This window comes from Oncorhynchus mykiss, chromosome 9 (genome assembly GCF_057628025.1).
Source record: "Oncorhynchus mykiss isolate SJ-2025 chromosome 9, ASM5762802v1, whole genome shotgun sequence".
In the NCBI taxonomy this organism is placed as follows: Eukaryota; Metazoa; Chordata; class Actinopteri; order Salmoniformes; family Salmonidae; genus Oncorhynchus; species Oncorhynchus mykiss.
Genome location: NC_143030.1, coordinates 72,954,899 through 72,982,171, shown reverse-complemented (window position 1 = coordinate 72,982,171; position 27,273 = coordinate 72,954,899). Strand labels below are relative to the sequence as shown.

The following is a 27,273-nucleotide window of genomic DNA, read 5'->3' as shown; positions in this document are numbered from 1 at the left end:
AATCACAAGAGGGGCACCTCTGCTCAGTGGTTGAACTTGACATTTTTGCCAACCTGTGAGATCAAAATCTTGCCAATATAAGTAGGCTATTAGTCCCAAGGAATATAATAGTATAGAATTCTCTCAAGAAATTATTAGTATGCTACAACATTTAATTTCATGTTCCTTAAGGCCTAGCTAATGTTTTAATGGGCTACTATGATAAAGTAAGACAGTGGAAACAATGGCCTTTTGGCATTTCACAGGTTTATCCTTCAACAATCATTAAATTGTTGAAATGACCCATCAAATATAGCCTACAGAGCCTTTGAATAATATGGTTTATTTAGGCTACTCCTGAGAAGTGACAGAACTATTGACAATGTAAAGTCATCAAAATGTAATGACCATCCATGAGAGAGTAGTTTATGTCAAACACTGGACTAGATTCAGCAGTTCACCTCATTCAGATAAGTCTAGAAACTACACTGGACAGGACTAAGATGAAATGGTTATCTAGCTGACAGACGGCTGACAGGGATCTTGACTGAGTTGTCTTCAGCCAGGCTGAGTACTTGCTGGCCATAGTATACACTCCGGGTCTTTTAGGCAATCCGCAGGCATCCCCAAAACTTGTCACGCCAACAATGTAGAATTTTTCCTGATCCTCACTGAAGCACTGGAGTGGACCTCCACTGTCTCCCTTCATAATGCAGTGAAAACAGAGTATGTTTATGGTATTATCATGGCGAACACAAGTTTATTCAATGGAACCCTATTTTCCATGAGCTCTGGTCAAAAGTAGTGCAGTATAAAGGGAATTGGGTGCCATTTTGGACACAGACATAATGGCCACCTCACCTGACATGTGTCGACCCCCCCGGTCTCAGAGCCAGCACAGATCATGCCATTCTTGATGTAACCGTTGTACCAGTCGATCTGGTTGCAAGTATTTCGCTCAAACAGCTCCACCTCAGCTTCTTGCAGTGTGTCCATTGGCTTTCCTAAAGAGATACCAGACACACATTGTTCCAAGATGGTGTAGTGTGTGTTTGTCTTTGTCTTACCCTGCGTTTTATCCCGTGTAAATAGCAATAGTCTTTTTCGTATACATCTTAATCTCACTTTCTATCTACGAACTAAATATACTTTCCTGCAACCCACCTCAACCAATGTGGTACGGATCTGCTATTTTTATTCCTGGACCTGGAACTTCTATCAGGAGCTAGCCAGCTAACTAGCTACTAGTCTTTGTTACCCACGGCTAGCGGTGTTCACTTTTTTCTCGGTCATCAGCCAGCCAGCCTTAGCTCAGACAACACCTGCCTGTCTGCACAGCGCGATATCAACCCAGAGCATATTTGACTGCTTCTCTCTACCACATCACCAGATTCCTGCCGCTCTGGATCATTACACCGGATCATCGCAGCTAGCTAGCTGCAAACAAGTGGCTAATATTAGCTAATGCCTCTATCCCGAAGAAAGCACCAGCTAGCCTTGAGCTAGGGCCATATACCAGCTAATTCTAGGGCTACAATACCTCCTTTGCCAATTGGCCTGGACTCTTTGTCAACAAGGAGCCCTGCTGATCCATCACGACTGGACTGCCGACGTGATTGCCCGATGTGGTCTCAACGGGCTATTATGTTACGATGTCGCCGAAGAACCATCTACTAGTCCCGGCCCGCTAGCTTTTATGAACTCTTTGTCCTCTGCTCGCCTAGCGTAGTAGTGACTACCAAACGACACCCTGACTCACCTATTGTTGCTCTTTTGACCCTATGATCACTCGGCTACACAGCTGATGCCCCCTGGACTGTTTCAATAACATGGTACCTCATTTTGTTTACCTGTTGGCCCCAGCCTTAGACTCAGATCCTGTATGTACCAAACTGACCTTTCATCGCCATTTACCCGTTGTCTTAGCTCTCCTGATCAACACCTTTGTTTGCTTTATGCCTCTCTAATGTCAATATGCCTTGTCTACTACTGTCTTGGCTACTTCTTACTGTTTTATTTCACTGTAGAGCCCTCAGCCCCGCTCAAAATGCCTTAGATAGCTCTTTTGTCCAACCACACACACATGCGGAGACCTCAATTGGCTTAACTGGTGCCTCCAGAGACGAGACCTCTCTCATCGTCACTCAACGCCTAGGTTTACCGCCACTGTACTCGCAACTTACCATACCATTGTCGGTACATTATGCCTTGAATCTATTCTAACACGCCCATAAATCTGCTCCTTATATTCTCTGTCCCCAACGCACAAGACGACCAGTTCTTATAGCCTTTAGCCGTACCCTTATCCTACTCCTTCGCTGTTCCTCTGGTGAAGTAGAGGTTAACCCAGGCCCTGTAGCCCCCAGTACCACTCCTATTCCCCAGGCACTATCATTTGTTGACTTCTGTAACCGTAAAAGCCTTGGTTTCATGCATGTTAACATCAGAAACCTCATCCCTAAGTTTGTTTTATTCACTGCTTTAGCACGCTCCACCTACCCTGATGTCCTAGCCGTGTCTGAATCCTGGCTTAGGAAGGCCACCAAAAATTCCATCCCCAAATACAACATTTTCTGCCAAGATAGAACTTCCAAAGGGTTGGAGTTGCAATATACTGCAGAGTTCTGTCATGCTATCCAGGTCTCTGCTCAAACAGTTCGAGCTTCTACTTTTAAAAATCCACCTTTCCAGAAATAACTCTCTCATTGTTGCCATTCGTTATAGAGCCCCCTCAGCCCTCAGGTGTGCCCTGACCACCACATGTGTGCCCTGAACACCACATGTGAATTAATTGCCCCCCATTTATCTTCAGAGTTTGTACTGTTAGGTGACCTAAACTGGGATATGCTTAACACCCCGACCTTCCAACAATCTAAGCTAGATGCCCTCAATCTTATAGAAATGATCAAGGACCCTACCAGGTACAACCCTGAATCCGTAAACATGGGTATCCTCATAGATATCCTCCTGACCAACCTGCCCTCTAAATACACCTCTGCTGTCTTCAACCAAGATCTCAGCGATCACTGCCTCATTGCCTGCATCCGTAATGGCTCCGCGGTCAAACAACCACCTCATCACTGTCAAACGCTCCCTAAAACACTTCAGCGAGCAGGCCTTCCTAATTGACCTGGCCCCGGTAATCTGGAAAGATACCGCATTCCATCAGTAGAGGATCCCTGGTTATTCTTCAAAAGTGCTTTCCTCACCATCTTAAATAAGTATGCCCCATTCAAAAAATTTAGAACGAAGAACCGATTAAGCCCTTGGTTCACTCCAGACTGCCCTTGACCAGCACAAAAACATCCTGTGGCGTACTGCATTAGCATCGAATAGCCCCCACGATATGCAACTTTTCGGTGAAGTTAGGAACAAATAGACACACGCAGTTAGGAAAGCAAAGGCTAGCTTTTTCAAACAGAAATTTGCATCCTGTAGCTCTAACTCCAAAAAATTCTGGGACACTAAAGTCCATGGAGAATAAGAGCACCTCCCAGCTGCCCACTGCACTGAGGCTAGGAAACACTGTCACCACTGATAAATCTACGATAATTTCAATAAGCATTTTTCTAAGGCTGGCCATGCTTTCCACCTGGCTATCCCTACCCCGGTCAACAGTTCCACAGCAACTTGCCCAAGCCTCCCCCATTTCTCCTTCACCCAAATCTAGATAGCTGATGTTCTGAAAGAGCTGCAAAATCTGGACCCCTATAAATCAGCCGGGCTAGATAATCTGGGCCCTTTCTAAAATGACCTGCTGCAATTGTTGCAACCCCTATTGCTAGCCTGTTAAACCTCTCTTTCGTATCGTCTGATAGCTATAAAGATTGGAAAGCTGCCGCGTTCATCCCCCTCTTCAAAGGAGGAGACACTCTAGACCCAAACTGTTACAGACCTATATCTATCCTACCCTGCCTTTCTAAGGTCTTCGAAAGCCAAGTCAACAAACAGATCACCGACCATTTCGAATCCCACCGTACCTTCTCCGCTATGCAATCTAGTTTCCGAGCAGGTCATGGGTGCACCTCAGCCACACTCAAGGTCCTAAAAGATATTATAACCGCCATCGATAAAAGACAATACTGTGCAGCCGTCTTCGTCGACCTGGCCAAGGCTTTCGACTCTGTCAATCACTGCATTCTTATCGGCAAACTCAACAGCCTTGGTTTCTCAAATGACTGCCTCGCCTGGTTCACCAACTACTTCTCAGATAGAGTTCAGTGTGTCAAATCGGAGGGCCTGTTGTCCGGGCCTCTGGCAGTCTCTATGGGGGTGCCACAGGGTTTAATTTCTTGGGCCGACTCTCTTTTCTGTATACATCATTGATGTCGCTCTTGCTGCTGGTGAGTCTCTGATCCACCTCTACGCAGACGACACCATTCTGTATAATTCTGTCCCTTCTTTGGACACTGTGCTAACAGACCTCCAGACGAACTTCAAAGCCATACAATACTCCTTCAGTGGCCTCCAACTGCAAGTAAAACTAAATGCATGCTCTTCAACCAATCGCTGCCCGCACCCGCTCGCCCGTCTAGCATCACTACTCTGGACCTTTTCTGACTTAGAATATGTGGACAACTACAAATACCTAGGTGTCTGGTTAAACTGTAAACTCTCCTTCCAGACTCACACTAAGCATGTCCAGTCCAGAATTAAATCTAGAATCAGTTTCCTATTTCGCAACAAGCATTCCTTTTGCCACTACAGCCTATTTATTGCCGTACCTCCCTATTCTTACTACATTTGCACACACTGTATATAGATTTTTCTATTGTGTTATTGACTGTACGTTTGTTTATCCCATGTGTAACTCTGTGTTGTTTGTGTCGTACTGCTTTGCTTTATCTTGGCCAGGTCGCAATTGTACTATAATTGAGAACTTGTTCTCAACTGGCCTACCTGGTTAAATAAAGGTGAAATAAAAATAAATGTAAAAAAATGCTGTATTCATCTACTGCTAAATTCAACATTCAGCACTGTTATACCCTTATAGCCTGGTCCCAGAAATGTTTGTGCAATCACAATGGCACAAACAAACTGGTACCCAGGCTAAGGCTCTCAACACCTAAACGTATCTTCATCCAGGGGTGCTGCACTGTGGCTGAACCTGTTGTCCTCTCAAATGGATGAGTTTGTGTTATACGGGGGGTTGAGAGCAGAGCAGGAGGCCAGTTTCCGATGTTACAGTTTGATTAATAACGGTTGTATTGTATCATATTGTGTTGTCATTTCCTAATAGATCCCACACAAACCTTTGAAAGAAGTGCTGCCCCAACCACTGATGAAACACTGGTTGAGGTTTAAGTTGAACTCCTCCATCTCGTCTTCCACTGTACAGACAGGCTGGACAAAGTCTGTGTACTCCAGTGGAGAGCTGAGACGCAGAAGAGCTATGTCGTTGGAGTAGCTGGGGTGGTGGAACTTCTCATGGGCTCTGACCTCCACAACATAGCGGCGCTGGGAGTACTGCCCTGGTTCTGTTAGCACGTTGAGTCCTGCCACCACGCGCAGACTGGACCTCCTATGGGGTCTGGGCACAGCAAAAGCAGTTGGGGGGTTAAACAACAGAAATTATTATTTTGAGCAGAAGAGTATCAGCAGCTTTTTCCATTGTTTACTGACTAGAAGGAAAAATGCATTATTGAAGGATGAGAAAGTATGTATCTGCCACTGCAATGTAATTTCTAAGTTAAATAATTTTGTCTTATAAGCAATTGAAGCAATTGAAGAAAATTGAAGAAAATGTTTTTTATCAGTGACACTTTCAATTATGTATCTCAAGTGATTCTACCTGTTTGTCTTTATCTTTTTGCATGTATGATTAGGCATGGTGATGGCTGGGTAGCCTATGTAGATGTAATATAGGCTATTCATGTGATTTATTTCTTGTTGGTTATATAGATGACTCACGGAACGATAGTGAAGCAGTGTGCAGCGGTGAGCACCCAGAGGCTGTTGAGGATGGTCCCGCCACAGAGGTGCCAGGACCTCACCTGCACGCTGACCTGCCAAGGCCATGCACCCAAAGGTGCATTGCGCCCTCCAACAACACGTGACCCTCCTGGAGCGTCTGCCAATGGCCGCTGTCCGCATGCTGTCATCACCATCGCAGAATAATGGAAATGTAGAATGTAAATTTCAGTTGAAAGTTATGCAGGTCAAGCATGCGCACTACTGATCACATATGAAACAGATTATCACAGTAGGCCGAGTATGGCAAAAGTAAACACCTTTACTCTGCTTATCATAATCGATGTAAGGTCAATATCAAAGTAAACATACTGATTAAAACACCTGGTTTTCTGATTAAAACACCTGGTTTCGAATTATTAGGACATGTGAACGACTTAATCGGCGTTCCAGCGATATATTTAATCTGCGCATGTGCCAGCCAGTAGCACAAGCCTCCCTCAATAGGCTGGAATCAGCTTTCGCGTCATCGCTTATTGGCAACATTTAGCGCGCCCGTTGCGCACAATTCTTTTCATGATATATCTGGTATTGATCTAGGACTTACTTCCTTGTGCTGAAACTTCAGATAACAATACACTTATGGACAGGGCACATTGTAAAAAGATTCCAAATGTCCTAAAGTCCATCTTTATGTGAGGAAAATGTAGGTGGACTAAACTGGCAGGTGGATTGGTGGATCTCCAATCATTGATTGATTGATTCATGTATTGTTTCAAAGCAAAGAGGTGTCGGCTTTGTGACGTAATAACAAGTTTGGTCACTTTTTTTTTTTTACTGTAGGCTGTGTGTGAGGTCACTTATCAATAACTAGGGACTGGGATAATGTTGATACCGGCTATCATAGGCTACAATATAATTTCAGATTTTGCATATAATTATTTGCAACGAATTTTAGGCCCAATTTACGCAGTGTCTCATGTCATCAATGTAGCCCACATCAGTAGTCTAATGATCACTTACAGACAGTAAAACATTATTGTATGCCAACAACTCATTAGGCTACATTGGCCACGATGTAGGTCTACAGTAGCCTAAACGGCATATCATAAATCTTACTGGAAAAATCTTACTGGAAAAAGTGGTCCACAATGGTCAGCTGATATGGCCCATTCAGTTGCTGTGCCTGTGCTGAACGCCCTACAGGCTAGTATTTTTAACTATTTCACCTCTTGTCGAGGTATTTGAACAAAAGTTAGATAACAATTCACCTCTTTATTGTGTTAACATGTACAGTAGGCCTGTTGTTGACGCACAAATGAATGGTGGTGGTGGTCACTGATTTCTTCAGTAAAATGCATTTGCCGACACTCCCTTATATTTCTGCTGAGTGTCATCAATTATGTAGCCAGGGTAGCTGCAAGCACTGAGGCAGCAGCAACAATATGGCGACAATCCTAGTTTCTCACGAATCTTTTCGACATCTGCAGTAGAACAACGCCTTTCTGGGTTCCTTGTAATGCCTATAAAGTAGGTCAATTCTTAGCTTTTTCTAAAATGGTTGCATGTTTTGATGAATTGGTTGGTTCTATAGTCTTTCAATAACTTGATAAAAATATCGCAGAGCTGCTCTCTGACCAGCATCTTCTTTTTTTGCTTGAATTGGCTGCCTGCCTTAGCCTCAACCTGATTCCCGTTATATTTAAGCTTAATAGATATATTGCTAATATCCTTCACTGAGCTAGCCATAATATTGTTAAGACAAGTAGGAAAAATTATAAGGAGAAGAGGATGGCCACAATTTTGATAGCTTCAAAAACTCAACAATTATTATTATTTTTTTTTAATTATGATTATCAAACAACAATATATGATTTTGTGCTTAAATGTGATTTAATTTCGTGGTAGTTATGACACGCTGCAAATATTGTCCTAACGAATGTATGGTAATGAGCGTCAGTAGCCTGACGAGACCATTCTCTCCCCCGCCTTCCCCCCAAAAATGCTCATCCATCTAATCGAGCCTATTCTAACATGTTTTTTTTTTCGGAGTGTTTTCTGTGGTGCCAGAGCCTTTGAAACTATGCTGCTATCCCCCACGAGTCTTTTTCATCAACCTTTCATCTTAAAATTGATAATCAAAGCAAGAACCTTACAACCATTATAATTTCGTTGCATACACATAGCCTGGTATCGATCAGGTGGTCGCCATGGCTTTACGGGTGTGGTAGCCTACACATCTCCTTCCTTCAATTGGAGCCGAGTTTCCTGAGTCTACCATGTTGATGGCGATAAGGTAGGACTATGTATTCGAGATGGGAAATTTTGCACGGTGGGAAAATATAACAGCCTAAAAGCCTAACATAGAAAACAACCCACTGCAGCATTTCGTTGTGTTTCTTAGGCTGTGATGCGCCGCACTTTTGGGTAGGCTGGTGCTAAACGCGTACATTGCAATATCTGTGCACGATTGTTAATTTGTCGTATTATGTACAGTAAGTCTACAAACCGACTTTGTGATAAGATTGGCATCGGTAGAATGATCGATATAAAAACACATGTTTTGTTATTCATCAAAACATTCAGTGGTACTCGATTGCCGGTGTTAAGCGTATTACTCCTCCGGTGAAAATCAGATTAGATAACAACGATACACTAAACTAGTGTGCATATCTTTGTCAGGGAGATTGTTGTCATTGAGTTTGTAGTAAACAATAGTAGCCTGAAATTGATAGGGCCATCGACTGCCAGGAATATGGCAGGTTCTGGTGCAACACACTGAGATCTGCCTGCTTCGTTACAGAATATAGATTGCCATTTGCCATCATACCATGCCGCGGAATGTGTATCCTAGGCTATATTTGGAAAATGTTTGTCATTATGTGAAGTAAGGACATTTGAAGTAGCCTAAGGCCGTTTGGCCACGGGTTTACCTGTGAGACATCGTCGTTAACAGCAAGAGCTGCATGGCGCCTTCTGTATACTCTGTCTGAGATGGTTACATAAAACTGGGCCGGTGCACCGCCACCGGATGAAAGAAAATTACAGAAAATGTGTTCATTTCGTATTATGTCAAACTGTGTCCAAGCAAGAATAGAATATGAGGTATGGTTGCTATCGAAGTTATGCTGATGCATAGGCTAGCCCAATCTTACATTAGCCAGTGTGGTAACATTTACGTAGGTAAGTAAACGCTGTAGCCTAAAAAAAACATGTGCATTTTGATATTGCTTGTGTTTGTTTAATCAACGGAACATATTCCATTATCGGATTATACGACACCTGCAGCCCCATATCACTGTTAGTATTAATATAGCCTATGACTTTAGACTCATGGCCTGCATCCTAAGATCAATTTCTGCCCAAATATATTGTCCTGTTATCATCAGCGCCCCAATACAATACTTTTTCGGAGTAAAGCAATCAAAGAAAAATAGTGTGCATGTTGATATTGCATTCCAAAGGCTTTTTTTTACAAGATATTTGAGCCACTACTCTCGCTTGCCTCTCGATCTTGTGGTGCTGAAATGGACAGCGCCCGTGAGCAGCGCGAGACGAGGGAGAGAAAACTTCATTCCAATCCCTTTCCCCTTCTTTCTCTTATCTCTGATTTTAGGCTGCAATATTGTTGCTATTCTAGCCTGTTAGAAGTGTTTCGGGCTGCCTGTAAGGTTGGTTACGTTGTCAATCCCTGTATTTAGTTATATTGTGTCAATGCAAACAACACAGTTATACAACAAGCTCTACAGTGAACGAGCATTCAGTGTGAGGACAAAACACTGACATTTACGTTTTTATCGTTGGTTGAATTTAATATTTAATTTGAAATCGTGAGATTTATACAACGTTATTCATTGCAATATGTTAGCGGGACGTTTCGATATTTGCAGGTTTATACATGATAAATGATAGGCCCATTTTGGATGTAGGGATCATCCTCCCTGACCTTCTTGGTTCAGAGATTAGATGAACCCTCTACAGAATATGTAGGCCGTAGAATGCATCATTTGTAGTTTGTGTGAATTGTCCTTATACGAGTATACCAGACCTGTACTCTGGACAGCTTGATGACATGAGCTTGAGAGTCACAAAAAACGTTAAGAATATTGACTTCAAATATTGATGACGGGCAGTTTGTGTGTGTGTGTGTGTGTGTGTGTGTGTGTGTGCGCGCGTGCGTGCGTGCGTGCGTGCGTGCCTGTGAGAGAGAGAAAGAAATTGCACTTTGACTGAAGTCATATTGTAGAGAAACTTTGTATGTTGTTGAATAGTGATTGTGGTCGTGTTTAGAAATGGTCTTTTGACAGATGCCCCAACATGATTATGTACTAGTGTCATGTGCAGTACCCTATTATATGAGGGTGGTATGGGAACTGGATCTACCAGCAACGGAATTTGTGCTGTAATATTGATAATGTTTCCTTACAGTTACACATCCCATAGTCTGTTGTGGTCTGTTGCCAGGTAGGTCTCTTTTTTCCTCTGCTGGCACAGAGATTCATGACACGGCACATTTCTATACTACCACTTTACTACTGTACTATTACCATAATACTGTTGTATTTTATACATTTTGCCAAGCATGGTTAGCATGGAGTGTGATAGTGAAAAACTTGCAATTATAGAAGTAGAGGGCAAGCAACAAAAAAAAAGATTAGATGGCAAGCATTCTAATTCTATGCTTGCCATACCTAAACAATATTAGTGTTTTATACTGCACTCTTAGAAAAAAACGGTTCTATCTAGAACCTAAAAGGGTTCTTCGGCTGTCCCCATAGGAGAACCCTTTGAATAACCTTTTTTTTCCAGGTAGAACCCTTTCCACAGAGGGTTCTATATGGAACCCAATAGGGTTCTACCCGGAACCAAGAAGGGTTTTTCTAAGAGTGTGATGGTAATGATAATATCTTTTCAGCATTCATTTTTGTTACAGTAAGAGCAGCGCCTCGCCGCTTTCTAAAGATCTAACTTAACTGAATATACAGTACCAGTCAAAAGTTTGGACACACCTACTCATTCCAGGCTTTTTCTTCATTGTTTATATTCTCTACATTGTAGAATAATAGTGAAGATGTCAAAACTATGAAATAACCCATATGGAATCATGTAATAACCAAAATATATTTTTGACTTTAGATTCTTCAAAGTAGCTTTGCACACTCTTGACATTCTCTCAACCAGTTTCACCTGGAGGGCTTTTCCAACAGTCTTGAAGGAGTTCCCACATGCTGAGCACTTGTTGGCTGCTTTTCCTTCACTCTTCGATTCAACTCATCCCAAACCATCTCAGTTGGGTTGAGGTCGGGTGATTGTGGAGGCCAGGCCATCTGATGCGGCACTCCATCACTCTCCTTCTTGGTCAAATAGCCCTTACACAGCCTGGAGGTGTGTTGGGTCATTGTCCTGTTGAAAAACAAATTATAGTCCCACTAAGCGCAAACCAGATGGAACGGCTTATTGCTGCAGAATGCTGTGGTAGCCATGCTGGTTAAGTGTGGCTTGAATTCTAAATAAATCACTGAGAGTGTAACCAGCAAAGCACCATCACACCTCCTCCTCCATGCTTCACGGTGGAAACCACACATGCGAAGATCATCCGTTCACCTACTCTGCTTCTCACAAAGACACAGCAGTTGGAACCAAAAATCTGACAGATTTCCACAGGTCTAATGTATATTGCTCGTGTTTCTTGTCCCAAACAAGTCTCTTCTTATTATTGGTGTCCTTTAGTAGTGGTTTCTTTGCAGCAATTTGACCATGAAGGCCTGATTCACACAGTCTCCTCTGAACAGTTGATGTTGAGATGTGTCTGTTACTTTAATTCTGTGAAGCATTTATCTGTAGAGATCCTTGAGAGTAGTGATGGACTGTTGTTTCTCTTTGCTTATTTGAGATGGTTGTGCCATAATATGGACTTGGTCTTTCACCAAATATGTCTATCTTCTGTATACCACCCCTACTTTGGCACAACACAAGGTAGGGGTGGTATATTGTCCATAGGGTGTGTTCATTGTCTATAGTTTATTCCTGCCCATACCATAACCCCATCGCCACCATGGGGCACACTGTTCACAATATTGATATCAGCAAACCGCTCACCCACACATCACCATACACACTGTCTGCCATCTGCTTGGTACAGTTGAAACCAGGATTCATCCATGAAGAGCACCCTTCTCCAGCGTGCCAGTGGCCATTGAAGGTGAGCATTTGCCCACTGAATCCGGTTACGACGCCAAACTGCAGTCAGATCAAGACCCTGGTGAGGACAGTGAGCACGCAGATGAGCTTTCCTGAGACGGTTTCTGACAGTTTGTGCAGAAATTCTTCTTTGTGCAAACCCACAGTTTCATCAGCTGTCCGGGTGGCTGGTCTCAGATGATCCCCAGGTGAAGAAGCAGGATGTGGAGGTTCTGGGCTGGCGTGGTTACACGTGGTCTGCGATTGTGAGGCCAGTTGGACATTCTGACAAATTTTCTAAAATATTTAGATTTAAATCATTTATTAGACACTCCTATTCTGAGCGACTTACAGTAGAGAGTGCATACTGGTCCCCCATGGGAATCGAACACCCTGGCATTGCAAGCGTAATACTCTACCAGCTGAGCAACATAGAACTAAAACAACGTTGGAGACAGCTTATGGTAGATATATTAACATTAAACTCTCTGGCAACAGTCAGCATGCCAATTGCACGCTCCCTCAAAACTTGAGACATCTGTGGCGTTGTGTTGTGTGACAAACTGCCTTTTATTGTCCCCAGCACAAGGTGCACCTGTGCAATGATTTTACTGTTTAATGAGCTACTTGATATGCCACACCTGTCAGGTGGATGGATTATCTTGGTGAAGGATACATGCTCAGTAACAGGGATGTAAACAAATTTGTGCACAAAATTTGAGAGAAATAAGCTTTGTGTGCCTATGGAACATTTCTGGGATCTTTTATTTCAGCTCATGAAACATGGGACCAACACTTGTTGTTGCGTTTATATTTTTTGTTCAGTATATATATTTAATTGAATGTCCTTTTCTATTACTGTTCTGTACTTTGTCTGTTCTGTACTACGTTTTATGTGGACCCCAGGAAGAGTAGCTTCTGCATGTGCAGTAGCTAATGAGGATCCTAATAAACAAAACGAAATAAACTAACATCCCAGGCCTGAATGAACCACACATTTTATGCAAGTTACGGCATCAGTATCTCCAATTGATAGAGAGCACAACTAATTGTCACAAGAATTTTCAATCCCAATGATAATAACTGACAATCAATAGCTCTGACCAATCCCCGAGATCTGTAAGACCATGGGTTTAATAATAGTCAAAGACTCAGCTTATGCAAAAAGATAGTACAGTTTATTCAGAGGACGTTCTGAAGTCCATTATACAAAGACATCAATTTTATAGCTGCGCACATACTTCCACACAAACAGTAGGTATCCTACGCACATACTTCCACACAAACAGTAGATATCCTACGCACATACATACACACGAACAGTAGGTGAGTTGTATCCACTGTTTATCACTACCAAGCCGGCAGTTCCACTCCCCCTGAGATTAGAGAAACGTTGAGAAGAACTCCCTATGCTATCATATGTTCCTCAGAGGCCTAGCCAGGTCGGTCCAAACACAGTTTTAATTGTTCTTCGGGTATTTTCCTAGGCACCCACATCGAAGTTCAAATCCTAAGCTACGCCTTGCTCAGACAGTCTGTTTTTCCACGATACAGATACATTGTTTAAACTAACTCCGACTAAAACTACACACATCATCAGATTATAATTTTATGATTCTAATCAATTTCATACAGTTATAAGGTTTCAGAGTGGAATTATTTTATCATTATCTTTCAACATATACATTATTTTATCACTAATCTACAGTTGAAGTCGGAAGTTTACATGCACCTTAGCCAAATACATTTAAACTCAGTTTTTCACAATTCCTGACATTTAATGCTAGTAAAAATTCCCTGTTTTAGGGTTAGTTAGGATCACCACTTTATGTTAAGAATGTGAAATGTCAGAATAATAGTAGAGAGAATTATTTATTTCATCACATTCCCAGTGGGTCAGAAGTTTACATACACTCAATTAGTATTTGGTAGCATTGCCTTTAAATTGTTTTACTTAGATCAAACGTTTTGTGTAGCCTTCCACAAGCTTCCCACAATAAGTTGGGTAAATTTTGGCCCATTCCTCCTGACAGAGCTGGTGTAACTGAGTCAGGTTTGTAGGCCTCCTTGCTCGCACACACTTTTTCAGTTCTGCCCATTAATTGTCTATAGGATTGAGGTCAAGGCTTTGTGATGGCCACTCCAATACCTTGACTTTGCCATTTTGCCACAACTTTGGAAGAATGCTTGGGGTCTTTGTCCATTTGGAAGACCCATTTGCGACCAAGCTTTAACTTCCTGACTGATGTGTTGAGATGTTGCTTCAATATATCCACATAATTTTCCTCCCTCATGATGTCATCTATCTTGTGAAGTGCACCAGTCCCTCCTGCAGCAAAGCACCCCCGCAACATGATGCTGCCACGCCCATGCTTCACGGTTGGGATGGTGTTCTTCGGCTTGCAAGACTCGCCCTTTTTCCTCCAAACATGACAATGGTCATTATGGCCAAACAGTTCTATTTTTGTTTCATCAAACCAGAGGACATTTTTTCAAAAAGTACAATATTTGTCCCCGTGTGCAGTTGCAAACGGTAGTCTGGCTTTATTGTGGCGGTTTTGGAGAAGTGGCTTCTTCCTTGCTGAGCGGCCTTTCAGGTTATGTCGATATAGGACTCGTTTTACTTGGGATATTGATATTTTTGTATCTGTTTCCTCCAGCATCTTCACAAGGTCCTTTGCTGTTGTTCTGGGATTGATTTGCACTTTTTGCACCAAAGTACGTTAATCTCTAGGAGACAGAACGCGTCTCCTTCCTGAGCGGTATGACGGCTGCGTGGTCCCATGGTGTTTATATTTGCGTACTATTGTTTGTACAGATGAATGTGGTACCTTCAGGCATTTGGAAATTGCTCCCAAGGATGAACCAGACTTGTGGTGATCTACAATTTTTTTTCTGAGGTCTTGGCTGATTTCTTTTGATTTTCCCATGTCAAGCAAAGAGGCACTGAGTTTGAAGGTAGGCCTTGAAATACATCCACAGGTACACCTCCAACTGACTCAAATTATGTCAATTAGCCTATTAGAAGCTTCTAAAGCCATGACATCGTTTTTTGGAATTTTCCAAGCTGTTTAAAGACACAGTCAATTTAGTATATTTAAACATCTGACCCACTGGAATTGTGATACAGTGAATTCTAAGTCTCTTAAACAATTGTTGGAAAAATGACTTGTGTCATGCACAACGTAGATGTCCTACCGCCTTGCCAAAACGATAGTTTGTTAACAAGAAATGTGTGGAGTGGTTGAAAAACGAGTTTTAATGACTCCAACCTAAGTGTATGTTAACTTCCGACTTCAACTGTATATGAGCAATACACTAATTAGTATTTTCTTTCAATACAATATTCATGGAGCTAGCGTTATCTATTTTAACAAAATACAGGGTGTCCCCTACAGCATTTCAAGCCTTTGTCCCCAAAGCACCCTGTTTCCTACAGTCCACTACTTTTGACCAAGACCCATAGGGCTGTGTAAACTATTGTATGTAGGGAATAGGTTGCCATTTGGATTGGGACTCGTGATCTAACCTACTTGTTATATCTATCATACATGAAAGCCATTGACTCATATTTGTTCTGTCATTCTACATCTGTAGTGTGTTCTCAAAATAGCAGCATTGTTATTTGATGTTTTAGTTGGTGTTTTTAGTTTGATGATCTCACATTTTTAACCGTTATCTCTCGTTTAGTGTTAGCGTATCTGGTCCCGCCCCAAATTGCACCCTATTCCCTATATAGTGCACTGCCTTTGACCATGGCCCATAAAGCTCTGTACCGAAGTAGTGCACTATATAGGAAATAGAGTGTTATTTAGGACATATCCTGTGTTCTTTCTTCTTCTGTCAAGTACTGTACTGGTCCATTTCTGTGACGGCTCTGCTGTGAGAGAACTTGAAAGATCTTCTCTTGCTCTGAAGCTTTTCTTTACTGTAGAAAAAACAGGGAGAGAGTACTTGCGTTCAAAATGGCACCCTATATAGTATTTGTGTCAAGACTAACGGGATTCACTTTTAGTGTAACGCTAAATATTACTTCTCCAAGTCCATATGATATGCATGTCTGATATTTACAAACATTTCTAAAGAATTCAAACTATTCAATATTTAATGCCTTGTATTTTCAAGAGAAATCCCAGGAGCCTCAACAATAGGACAGCCCATCTCTACACAGTCTAATCTGTTCTGATGATCATTGGGCTCTGCTTCCTCAACTCTCTTGCTCTTTTGAAGGAAACAGGCACCACTCACTCTTGTGCATATTCCCTTCAAATGCTCTTGTGATTTTTGGTTTCACCTTGATTCATCTTTTGTTGAGCACCTTCTATTACCCTTCTAACTCTGCTCTCTTGGCTCATTTGTTCTTCTTTACTCTCTCTCATTCCCCCAGAGCTGGTTTTAGTGGATGGTCCAATACTTAAAGACCAAGTAGTTACAGGATGACAACATGGCTGCTCCCCTTATGGCACCACCAGGACCTGACAGCTTTAAATATTTTACCGCGGAAACATTGGCTAACATCGAGCTCCGGATCAACGAGGAGAAGAACAAACCGCCGCCCAAACAGGACAGCAGTCACCGTGACGACGACGACGACAACAAACCCAAGCCTAATGGCGACCTGGAGGCTGGGCGGAATCTGCCCTTCATCTATGGCGACATCCCTCCTGGAATGGTGGCGACACCACTGGAGGATTTGGACCCTTTCTACCAGGCTCAGAAAGTAAGTGACAAAACACACGCCTCCTCCTTATCTCTATCCTCCATCAGAGACAGACAGACACACACACACACCTCCTCCTTATCTCTATCCTCCATCAGAGACAGACAGACACACACACACACACACACACCTCCTCCTTATCTCTATCCTCCATCAGAGACAGACAGACACACACACACACACCTCCTCCTTATCTCTATCCTCCATCAGAGACAGACAGACACACACACACACACACACATCCTTGGCCTTGCTTTGTCTCAACACCTTACATCACAGATATAGTAAGAGGAATAAGTGATGTCATGTGACTAAGATTGTATTACTGTTTTTTTTACAATCACTTTGGCACTCATTTCAGAACCTTGTGGTCATTTTTCAATGTTCAAAACATTGCATTGTGCATTCATATCTTTAAAATAAACCTTGTACTTGCAGAATCGTTGGTTCAAATAACTAATTAATCATGAAATACCATAGGAAAATGTATTTAGATCACCCTCGCACAAGATACCGATAGTTTCACTGTGTAGTTGTTCGTAGAACCATTAAATATTATAGTACAAAATATGTGATACATTTCATTATGGTACTACATGTAAATACATCACTGTAAAAGGACTAGTAGAGAGAACACTACAGACACATTGACAAAATATGAAATGTATTAATGAAATACATTAAAATCACAACATAGGTTTCTTTGAATCAAAGTAAAAACAAAATAAAAAAATTACAGTAAAACGTCAACTGCGGTGTTCCTCACCTGGCTTACTGTAAAAAGCAAAACAAAGGATTGATTACTGTACTTCTATATTTCCATCAACCCTTTCTTGTGGATTTGGCCACAGGTTCTCATCCACATCACAATAGATGTTTTTATTAGCCAAACATCTTGGGAAGAATCTTCGGGCATGTCGAATCCAGGCCTGACACTGGTCTGCTGATGTCATTGCATGGTGAATCCAGGCCTGACACTGGTCTGCTGTGATGTCATTGCATGCGTCATCCATAGCCTGGAGAAGGGCGGCTTGTTTGTGAGGGCAGATATCATATACCTTCCACCTCCATGTGGAGAAAAATTCCTCAATCAGGTTAAGGAAAGGAGAGTATGGGGGTAAGTACAGGGTGGTAAATTGTGGATGAGCCTGAAAACATGCTTGCACCATTTGAGCATGGTGGAACCTGACATTATCCCACACAATGACATAGGTCACATCATCAGCTCTACAGACCTTCAGCTCGTCAAGGAAGGTTACAGGGAGAGATGCATTATATGATCCAATACGAGGTCCGTGTCCCACCACACTATCTTCCAATATAGCCGCACACATGGTGATGTAGGCCCCACGTTGTCCAGATACTTGGATGGTTGGCTCTCCTCCTTGTCTTGGCCAGGTTGAAGCCTGCCTCATCCAAGAATAGGAATTTGTGATGGTTTTCGTCAGCATCCAGCTCCATCACCCTCTAAAAATACATTTTGGAAAGAGAATTACTGATTACAATGATGTAGAATTTTGGGGAAATGTTTCACAACAGGCTTGCTTCACTCTGTCAGCATTTCCTTCAAAAGGCACACGGTATAGCTGTTTCTCTTTCTAAAGGCACAGGGTATAGCTGTTTCTCTTTCTAAAGGCACAGGGTATAGCTGTTTCTCTTTCTAAAGGCACACGGTATAGCTGTTTCTCTTTCTAAAGGCACACGGTATAGCTGTTTCTCTTTCAAAAGGCACACGGTATAGCTGTTTTTCTTTCTAAAGGCACACAGTATAGCTGTTTCTCTTTCTAAAGGCACACGGTATAGCTGTTTCTCTTTCTAAAGGCACACGGTATAGCTGTTTCTCTTTCTAAAGGCACATGGTATAGCTGTTTCTCTTTCAAAAGGCACAGGGTATAGCTGTTTCTCTTTCTAAAGGCACACGGTATAGCTGTTTCTCTTTCTAAAGGCACACGGTATAGCTGTTTCTCTTTCTAAAGGCACACGGTATAGCTGTTTCTCTTTCAAACGGCACACGGTATAGCTGTTTCTCTTTCTAAAGGCACACGGTATAGCTGTTTCTCTTTCAAAAGGCACAGGGTATAGCTGTTTCTCTTTCTAAAGGCACACGGTATAGCTGTTTCTCTTTCTAAAGGCACACGGTATAGCTGTTTTTCTTTCTAAAGGCACACGGTATAGCTGTTTCTCTTTCAAAAGGCACACGGTATAGCTGTTTCTCTTTCTAAAGGCACACGGTATAGCTGTTTCTCTTTCTAAAGGCACACGGTATAGCTGTTTTTCTTTCTAAAGGCACACAGTATAGCTGTTTCTCTTTCTAAAGGCACACGGTATAGCTGTTTCTCTTTCTAAAGGCACAGGGTATAGCTGTTTCTCTTTCAAAAGGCACAGGGTATAGCTGTTTCTCTTTCTAAAGGCACACGGTATAGCTGTTTCTCTTTCTAAAGGCACAGGGTATAGCTGTTTCTCTTTCAAAAGGCACACGGTATAGCTGTTTCTCTTTCAAAAGGCACAGGGTATAGCTGTTTCTCTTTCTAAAGGCACACGGTATAGCTGTTTCTCTTTCAAAAGGCACAGGGTATAGCTGTTTCTCTTTCTAAAGGCACACGGTATAGCTGTTTCTCTTTTTAAAGGCACACGGTATAGCTGTTTCTCTTTCTAAAGGCACACAGTATAGCTGTTTCTCTTTCTAAAGGCACACGGTATAGCTGTTTCTCTTTCTAAAGGCACACGGTATAGCTGTTTCTCTTTCTAAAGGCACACGGTATAGCTGTTTCTCTTTCTAAAGGCACACGGTATAGCTGTTTCTCTTTCTAAAGGCACACGGTATAGCTGTTTCTCTTTCTAAAGGCACACAGTATAGCTGTTTTAGAGACACCTGGTGCCTATTCAGCATGCGTAAAATAGTCGGCAAACTGATGGCTTTCACATTGTTGAACATGTCATCATTGTCCAAGATGTGCTGCCGAATTTCTGTAAGGTGAATATCATTTCTGGCCCGAACCAAATTGACCACAGCCCGCTCTTGTTGGTTAGTCAGAATTTTGCCTCTGCCTCCCCTATTTGGCCTAGTCTCAATTATTCAGGGAAAATGACAGTAAGAACACGTTTAGTCACATCACCTATTATGTGGTACACATTGGCATGCAGTATACAGTCATTTAACAATTGAGAGTAGCCTAATGTTTAGTGCATGCTGAAGACTTATCGGTTCTCATTGCGGAAAGTTGATCTTCTGAGGTTTGGTTGAATCATTGTAGCTGCCTCAGTCATTGTCATGCCATGATTTACAACTATTGCTCAGATTTCATTGGACACTCTTTGCTGTTGCTGCTGCAGTCTTGGTTCTTGGCCTTGTCCTCTACCACGTTCTCCCACACCTCTCAGACGAGGCCCACAACCACCTCTCAGAAGGGGTGCTTGTCCCCTGCCTTTCCTTTCACCACCACGTCTTCCTCGTCTTCCTCGTCTTCCTCCTCCCACTGCTTGACCTCTATTGTGACCTGGATCACCTGCCCGCTCCATGTTATCGCTATGTTGTTGTAGGGGGATACCACTCATTTCACTATATACACTCGTACCACAATGTGAAATCAAATCATCAGTAACGAGTTGGTAGTATTGGAAAAGCAATTACAAGGGCTTGCATACACTCACTGGCCACTTTATTAAGTACACCTGCGTTATAACGCAAATAGCCTGCTCCTTCAAACAGCGAATCATGTGGCTGCCTGCAACTCAATATAAAGAGTATATAGAGTAGAGCGATTTAGTTGTTGTTCGACCAAACATTAGAACAGGCAAGATGCGCAAGGTGCCTCACATTGTGGTTCCAGCATCTCAAAAACAGCTGCCCTCCTGGGATTTTTACACACTACAGTCTCTAGAGTTTACAGAGAATGGTACGATAAACAAAACACATTCAGTGAGTGTCAGTTTAAAACAGTCGTTTAAAACAGTGGTGTGCAGAAGGGCATATCTTAACCTCATTCATAGTGTATGTCACTGTTTGTCATAGGATTTTTCACACAGGGCGCCGTCCTGTCGCCGTGGGGGCCTTTTAGACATTTTGGGGCAATATTATAGTATACCCACTTCTCCAGGTACCACTACACCACTGTTCATAGCCAGGGGTGAATGTAAGGCGGAATGGTCCGGTACGGCGTCCCGGCAAAATAAATAGTGGGGCCCATACTGGTAAAACATGAACCTATCACAATAATGAAACCAAAATGTCAAGAAAACTGTGAGCTACTAGACCATTATTTATCATTACTGCATGTCAGAGGCATGACAAAGACTCCAAAATGCGATATGGTTCAACGAGAACACAGACATTTTTCCAAGGCAGAGATGATTGGCCGAAACCGAGACAGTGGAGGCATTCATTCTGGCCTAATGACAATCTCCAAATGTCATTAGACTTTTTGGTGTTTTGTGTAACAGTGTCTTTCCATTCACCACTGTTTGGAGGCTGGTAATATGTTGAGAGTGGATGAACGTGTGTGGGTAACATAGTAAAAGGAGCCATTTGAAGTGATTGACAATCATATGAAAACATAATGACTGGTTGCGTTTATGCCACAAGAAAAAGTCATGCATTTTAAAAGTGACATTTTTGTTGTTGTTTATGACTAGGCCCGCAGAGATGCTATTGAATTAATAGCGATTTTAAATCTAATTCTATGATTAGGCCCCACGGCCGGCTCACCCATTAGGCAATATTAGGCAGCCGTTTGACAAGGGCAGCATTTTCCGAGCTAAACTAACCAAGACGAACCTCCAACAACACATACCTCACATTATTCTGCCCCAAAACAATGATAACTTCTCTCACTCAGTGGCATCAGGGCTATACAGATGAGCGCTGATGCCGCTCTATGATAAGCAGTGCCTAGCTTGTCCATGCCCAGCGCTCCACCAACACTCCACCAACACTAGATTACAGACTGAGTAGTGCAGTCTGTGTAGAGTACAGGCTGAGTAGTGCAGTCTGTGTAGAGTACAGACTGAGTAGTGCAGTCTGTGTAGAGTACAGGCTGAGTAGTGCAGTCTGTGTAGAGTACAGGCTGAGTAGTGCAGTCTGTGTAGAGTACAGGCTGAGTAGTACAGTCTGTGTAGAGTACAGACTGAGTAGTGCAGTCTGTGTAGAGTACTGGCTGAGTAGTGCAGTCTGTGTAGAGTACAGGCTGAGTAGTGCAGTCTGTGTAGAGTACGGGCCGAGTAGTGCAGTCTGTGTAGAGTACGGGCTGAGTAGTACAGTCTGTGTAGAGTACAGGCTGAGTAGTGCAGTCTGTGTAGAGTACAGGCTGAGTAGTGCAGTCTGTGTAGAGTACAGGCTGAGTAGTGCAGTCTGTGTAGAGTACAGTCTGTGTAGAGTACAGGCTGAGTAGTGCAGTCTGTGTAGAGTACAGGCTGAGTAGTGTAGTCTGTGTAGAGTACGGGCTGAGTAGTGCAGTCTGTGTAGAGTACAGGCTGAGTAGTGCAGTCTGTGTAGAGTACAGTCTGTGTAGAGGACAGGCTGAGTAGTGCAGTCTGTGTAGAGTACGGGCTGAGTAGTGCAGTCTGTGTAGAGTACGGGCTGAGTAGTGCAGTCTGTGTAGAGTACAGGCTGAGTAGTGCAGTCTGTGTAGAGTACAGGCTGAGTAGTGCAGTCTGTGTAGAGTACGGGCTGAGTAGTGCAGTCTGTGTAGAGTACGGGATGAGTAGTGCAGACTGTGTAGAGTACAGGCTGAGTAGTGCAGACTGTGTAGAGTACAGGCTGAGTAGTGCAGTCTGTGTAGAGTACGGGCTGAGTAGTGCAGTCTGTGTAGAGTACGGGCTGAGTAGTGCAGTCTGTGTAGAGTACGGGCCGAGTAGTGCAGTCTGTGTAGAGTACAGACTGAGTAGTGCAGTCTGTGTAGAGTACGGGCTGAGTAGTGTAGACTGTGTAGAGTACGGGCTGAGTAGTGCAGTCTGTGTAGAGTACAGGCTGAGTAGTGCAGTCTGTGTAGAGTACAGACTGAGTAGTGCAGTCTGTGTAGAGTACAGGCTGAGTAGTGCAGTCTGTGTAGAGTACAGGCTGAGTAGTACAGTCTGTGTAGAGTACAGGCTGAGTAGTGCAGACTGTGTAGAGTACAGGCTGAGTAGTGCAGTCTGTGTAGAGTACAGGCTGAGTAGTGCAGTCTGTGTAGAGTACAGGCTGAGTAGTGCAGTCTGTGTAGAGTACAGGCTGAGTAGTGCAGACTGTGTAGAGTACGGGCTGAGTAGTACAGTCTGTGTAGAGTACGGGATGAGTAGTGCAGACTGTGTAGAGTACAGGCTGAGTAGTACAGTCTGTGTAGAGTACAGGCTGAGTAGTGCAGTCTGTGTAGAGTACGGGCTGAGTAGTGCAGTCTGTGTAGAGTACAGGCTGAGTAGTGCAGTCTGTGTAGAGTACAGGCTGAGTAGTGCAGTCTGTGTAGAGTACGGGCTGAGTAGTGCAGTCTGTGTAGAGTATGGGCTGAGTAGTGCAGTCTGTGTAGAGTACAGGCTGAGTAGTGCAGTCTGTGTAGAGTACAGTCTGTGTAGAGTATGGGCTGAGTAGTGCAGTCTGTGTAGAGTACAGGCTGAGCAGTGCAGTCTGTGTAGAGTACAGTCTGAGTAGTGCAGTCTGTGTAGAGTACGGGCCGAGTAGTGCAGTCTGTGTAGAGTACAGTCTGTGTAGAGTACAGTCTGAGTAGAGTACAGGCTGAGTAGTACAGTCTGTGTAGAGTACAGTCTGTGTAAAGTACAGGCTGAGTAGTGCAGTCTGTGTAGAGTACAGTCTGTGTAGAGTACAGTCTGTGTAGAGTACTGTCTGTGTAGAGTACTGTCTGTGTAGAGTACAGTCTGTGTAGAGTACAGTCTGTGTAGAGTACAGTCTGTGTAGAGTACAGGCTGAGTAGTACAGTCTGTGTAGAGTATAGTCTGTGTAGAGTACAGTCTGTATAGAGTATAGTCTGTGTAGAGTACAGTCTGTGTAGAGTACGGGCTGAGCAGTACAGTCTGTGTAGAGTACAGTCTGTGTAGAGTACAGTCTGTGTAGAGTACGGGCTGAGCAGTACAGTCTGTGTAGAGTACAGTCTGTGTAGAGTTCGGGCTGAGCAGTGCAGTCTGTGTAGAGTACAGTCTGTGTAGAGTACAGTCTGTGTAGAGTACGGGCTGAGCAGTGCAGTCTGTGTAGAGTACAGTCTGTGTAGAGTACAGTCTGTGTGGAGTACGGGCTGAGCAGTACAGTCTGTGTAGAGTACAGTCTGTGTAGAGTTCGGGCTGAGCAGTGCAGTCTGTGTAGAGTGCAGTCTGTGTCGAGTACAGTCTGTGTTGAGTACAGTCTGTGTAGAGTACAGTCTGTGTAGAGTTCGGGCTGAGCAGTGCAGTCTGTGTAGAGTACAGTCTGTGTAGAGTACAGTCTGTGTAGAGTACGGGCTGAGCAGTACAGTCTGTGTAGAGTACAGTCTGTGTAGAGTTCGGGCTGAGCAGTGCAGTCTGTGTAGAGTGCAGTCTGTGTAGAGTACAGTCTGTGTTGAGTACAGTCTGTGTAGAGTACATTCTGTGTAGAGTACGGTCTGTGTAGAGTACAGTCTGTGTAGAGTACGGGCTGAGCAGTACAGTTTGTGTAGAGTACGGTCTGTGTAGAGTACAGTCTGTGTAGAGTACAGTCTGTGTTGAGTACAGTCTGTGTAGAGTACGGTCTGTGTAGAGTACAGTCTGTGTAGAGTACAGTCTGTGTAGAGTACGGTCTGTGTAGAGTACAGTCTGTGTTGAGTACAGACTGTGTAGAGTACATTCTGTGTAGAGTACGGTCTGTGTAGAGTACAGTCTGTGTAGAGTACGGGCTGAGCAGTACAGTCTGTGTAGAGTACGGTCTGTGTAGAGTACAGTCTGTGTAGAGTACGGGCTGAGCAGTACAGTCTGTGTAGAGTACAGTCTGTGTAGAGTACAGTCTGTGTAGAGTACGGTCTGTGTAGAGTACAGTCTGTGTTGAGTACGGGCTGAGCAGTACAGTCTGTGTAGAGTACGGTCTGTGTAGAGTACAGTCTGTGTAGAGTACTGGCTGAGCAGTACAGTCTGTGTAGAGTACAGTCTGTGTAGAGTTCGGGCTGAGCAGTGCAGTCTGTGTAGAGTGCAGTCTGTGTAGAGTACAGTCTGTGTTGAGTACAGTCTGTGTAGAGTACAGTCTGTGTAGAGTTCGGGCTGAGCAGTGCAGTCTGTGTAGAGTACAGTCTGTGTAGAGTACAGTCTGTGTAGAGTACGGGCTGAGCAGTACAGTCTGTGTAGAGTACAGTCTGTGTAGAGTTCGGGCTGAGCAGTGCAGTCTGTGTAGAGTGCAGTCTGTGTAGAGTACAGTCTGTGTTGAGTACAGTCTGTGTAGAGTACAGTCTGTGTAGAGTACGGTCTGTGTAGAGTACAGTCTGTGTAGAGTACGGGCTGAGCAGTACAGTTTGTGTAGAGTACGGTCTGTGTAGAGTACAGTCTGTGTAGAGTACAGTCTGTGTAGAGTACGGGCTGAGCAGTACAGTTTGTGTAGAGTACAGTCTGTGTAGAGTACATTCTGTGTAGAGTACGGTCTGTGTAGAGTACAGTCTGTGTAGAGTACGGGCTGAGCAGTACAGTTTGTGTAGAGTACGGTCTGTGTAGAGTACAGTCTGTGTAGAGTACAGTCTGTGTAGAGTACGGGCTGAGCAGTACAGTTTGTGTAGAGTACGGTCTGTGTAGAGTACAGTCTGTGTAGAGTACGGGCTGAGCAGTACAGTCTGTGTAGAGTACGGTCTGTGTAGAGTACAGTCTGTGTAGAGTACGGGCTGAGCAGTACAGTCTGTGTAGAGTACAGTCTGTGTAGAGTACAGTCTGTGTAGAGTACGGTCTGTGTAGAGTACAGTCTGTGTTGAGTACGGGCTGAGCAGTACAGTCTGTGTAGAGTACGGTCTGTGTAGAGTACAGTCTGTGTAGAGTACGGACTGAGCAGTACAGTCTGTGTAGAGTACGGTCTGTGTAGAGTACAGTCTGTGTAGAGTACGGTCTGTGTAGAGTACAGTCTGTGTTGAGTACAGTCTGTGTAGAGTACGGTCTGTGTAGAGTACAGTCTGTGTAGACTACAGGCTGAGTAGTGCAGTCTGTGTAGAGTACAGTCTGTGTAGAGTATAGTCTGTGTAGAGTACAGTCTGTGTAGAGTACAGTCTGTGTAGAGTACAGTCTGTGTAGAGTACAGTCTGTAGAGTACAGTCTGTGTAGAGTACGGTCTGTGTAGAGTACAGTCTGTGTAGAGTACGGTCTGTGTAGAGTACGGTCTGTGTAGAGTACGGTCTGTGTAGAGTACGGTCTGTATAGAGTACAGGCTGAGTAGAGTACAGTCTGTGTAGAGTACGGTCTGTGTAGAGTACAGTCTGTGTAGAGTACAGTCTGTGTAGAGTACAGTCTGTGTAGAGTACGGTCTGTATAGAGTACAGGCTGAGTAGAGTACAGTCTGTGTAGAGTACGGTCTGTGTAGAGTACAGTCTGTGTAGAGTACAGTCTGTGTAGAGTACAGTCTGTGTAGAGTACAGGCTGAGTAGTACAGTCTGTGTAGAGTACAGTCTGAGTAGTGCAGTCTGTGTAGAGTACAGTCTGTGTAGAGTATAGTCTGAGTAGTGCAGTCTGTGTAGAGTACAGTCTGTGTAGAGTATAGTCTGAGTAGTGCAGTCTGTGTAGAGTACAGTCTGTGTAGAGTACGGGCTGAGCAGTGCGTGTCAATTCAATAGAATCCTACTCCGACGCGTTCTGCCTACAACAACATCTCTTACTCCTTTGAACAGAGAAAGTGAAATATTCCTGGATATTAAAAAAGACCCAAGCCGGTAATAATAACATCAACGCTAGCCTAAAGATACACTTTCCTACTCATTCATTACTGCTGCAGTGTTTGTTGTAGCGCTGTGTGGAAGTAGGGAGAACACACATTTTATGTCTTATAAAAGTGTTGAATACAAAGTGTTGACAGTGCTGAGTAAGAACTTAAACATGAACTCACTCATAAAAACAGCAGCTCTTTACTGTATTCGTTGCCAGTCTCTCTCTAGTTATGGTTTTAAACGTTTAGAAACAGTATAAACTTTGTTGTAGCTTTCTTTTACGTCTTTACTGCAGATACGGTAGTCTGAGCCATCTGATTGACCAGCGGTAGGCCCATGGTGCACTTGATTTGCTCTCTGGGCCCGCCGGGAAGACACAGTATGTACTTTCGGATACAAGAAATGGTTCAAAATGGCAAAATTTGGCCTGCCCTGCACGCAGGGCATCTGAAATCAGGTGCACCTACTGCCAACAGCCCAAGACAAATAAGAAAAAATAAGAACACAAGGTTGAATATTTTAAATTTTTTACAGAAATGTTTGGCGATCGACTAGGAATGCCTTGGAGATCGATCAGTTGTTCACGATTGACCGGTTGGTGACCACTGCTCTAGAAAGTTGAGTGAAGTTTAATCTTGTGCTTCTCTCTGTGGGCTGATATTT

General features: G+C 43.4%; 2 protein-coding genes and 1 pseudogene across 2 annotated transcripts in view; 1 reads left to right on the top strand and 2 right to left on the bottom strand.

Annotated features, from left to right (window-relative positions):
* Positions 1–300: 300 nt before the first annotated feature.
* Positions 301–6,369, bottom strand: LOC110533035 (acrosin). The gene is made up of 4 exons (XM_021617162.3): positions 5,890–6,369; positions 5,232–5,509; positions 841–983; positions 301–682 (listed from the first exon to the last, which is right to left on the bottom strand). Exons 1-4 carry the CDS (start codon positions 6,084–6,086, stop codon positions 446–448), a joined length of 855 nt encoding a protein of 284 aa, XP_021472837.2. The 5' UTR covers positions 6,087–6,369; the 3' UTR covers positions 301–445.
* Positions 6,370–7,897: 1,528 nt separating this feature from the next.
* LOC110532733 (sodium channel protein type 8 subunit alpha) overlaps positions 7,898–27,273 on the top strand; it is a 108,468-nt gene continuing 89,092 nt past the window's right edge. The window contains exons 1-2 of the mRNA XM_090185311.1: positions 7,898–8,185; positions 16,457–16,789. Coding sequence (XP_090041437.1) covers positions 16,514–16,789 — 276 coding nt within the window. The 5' untranslated portion in view covers positions 7,898–8,185; positions 16,457–16,513. The remainder of the gene's footprint in view (positions 8,186–16,456; positions 16,790–27,273) is intronic.
* On the bottom strand, positions 18,098–20,308 carry LOC149981327 (uncharacterized; annotated as a pseudogene).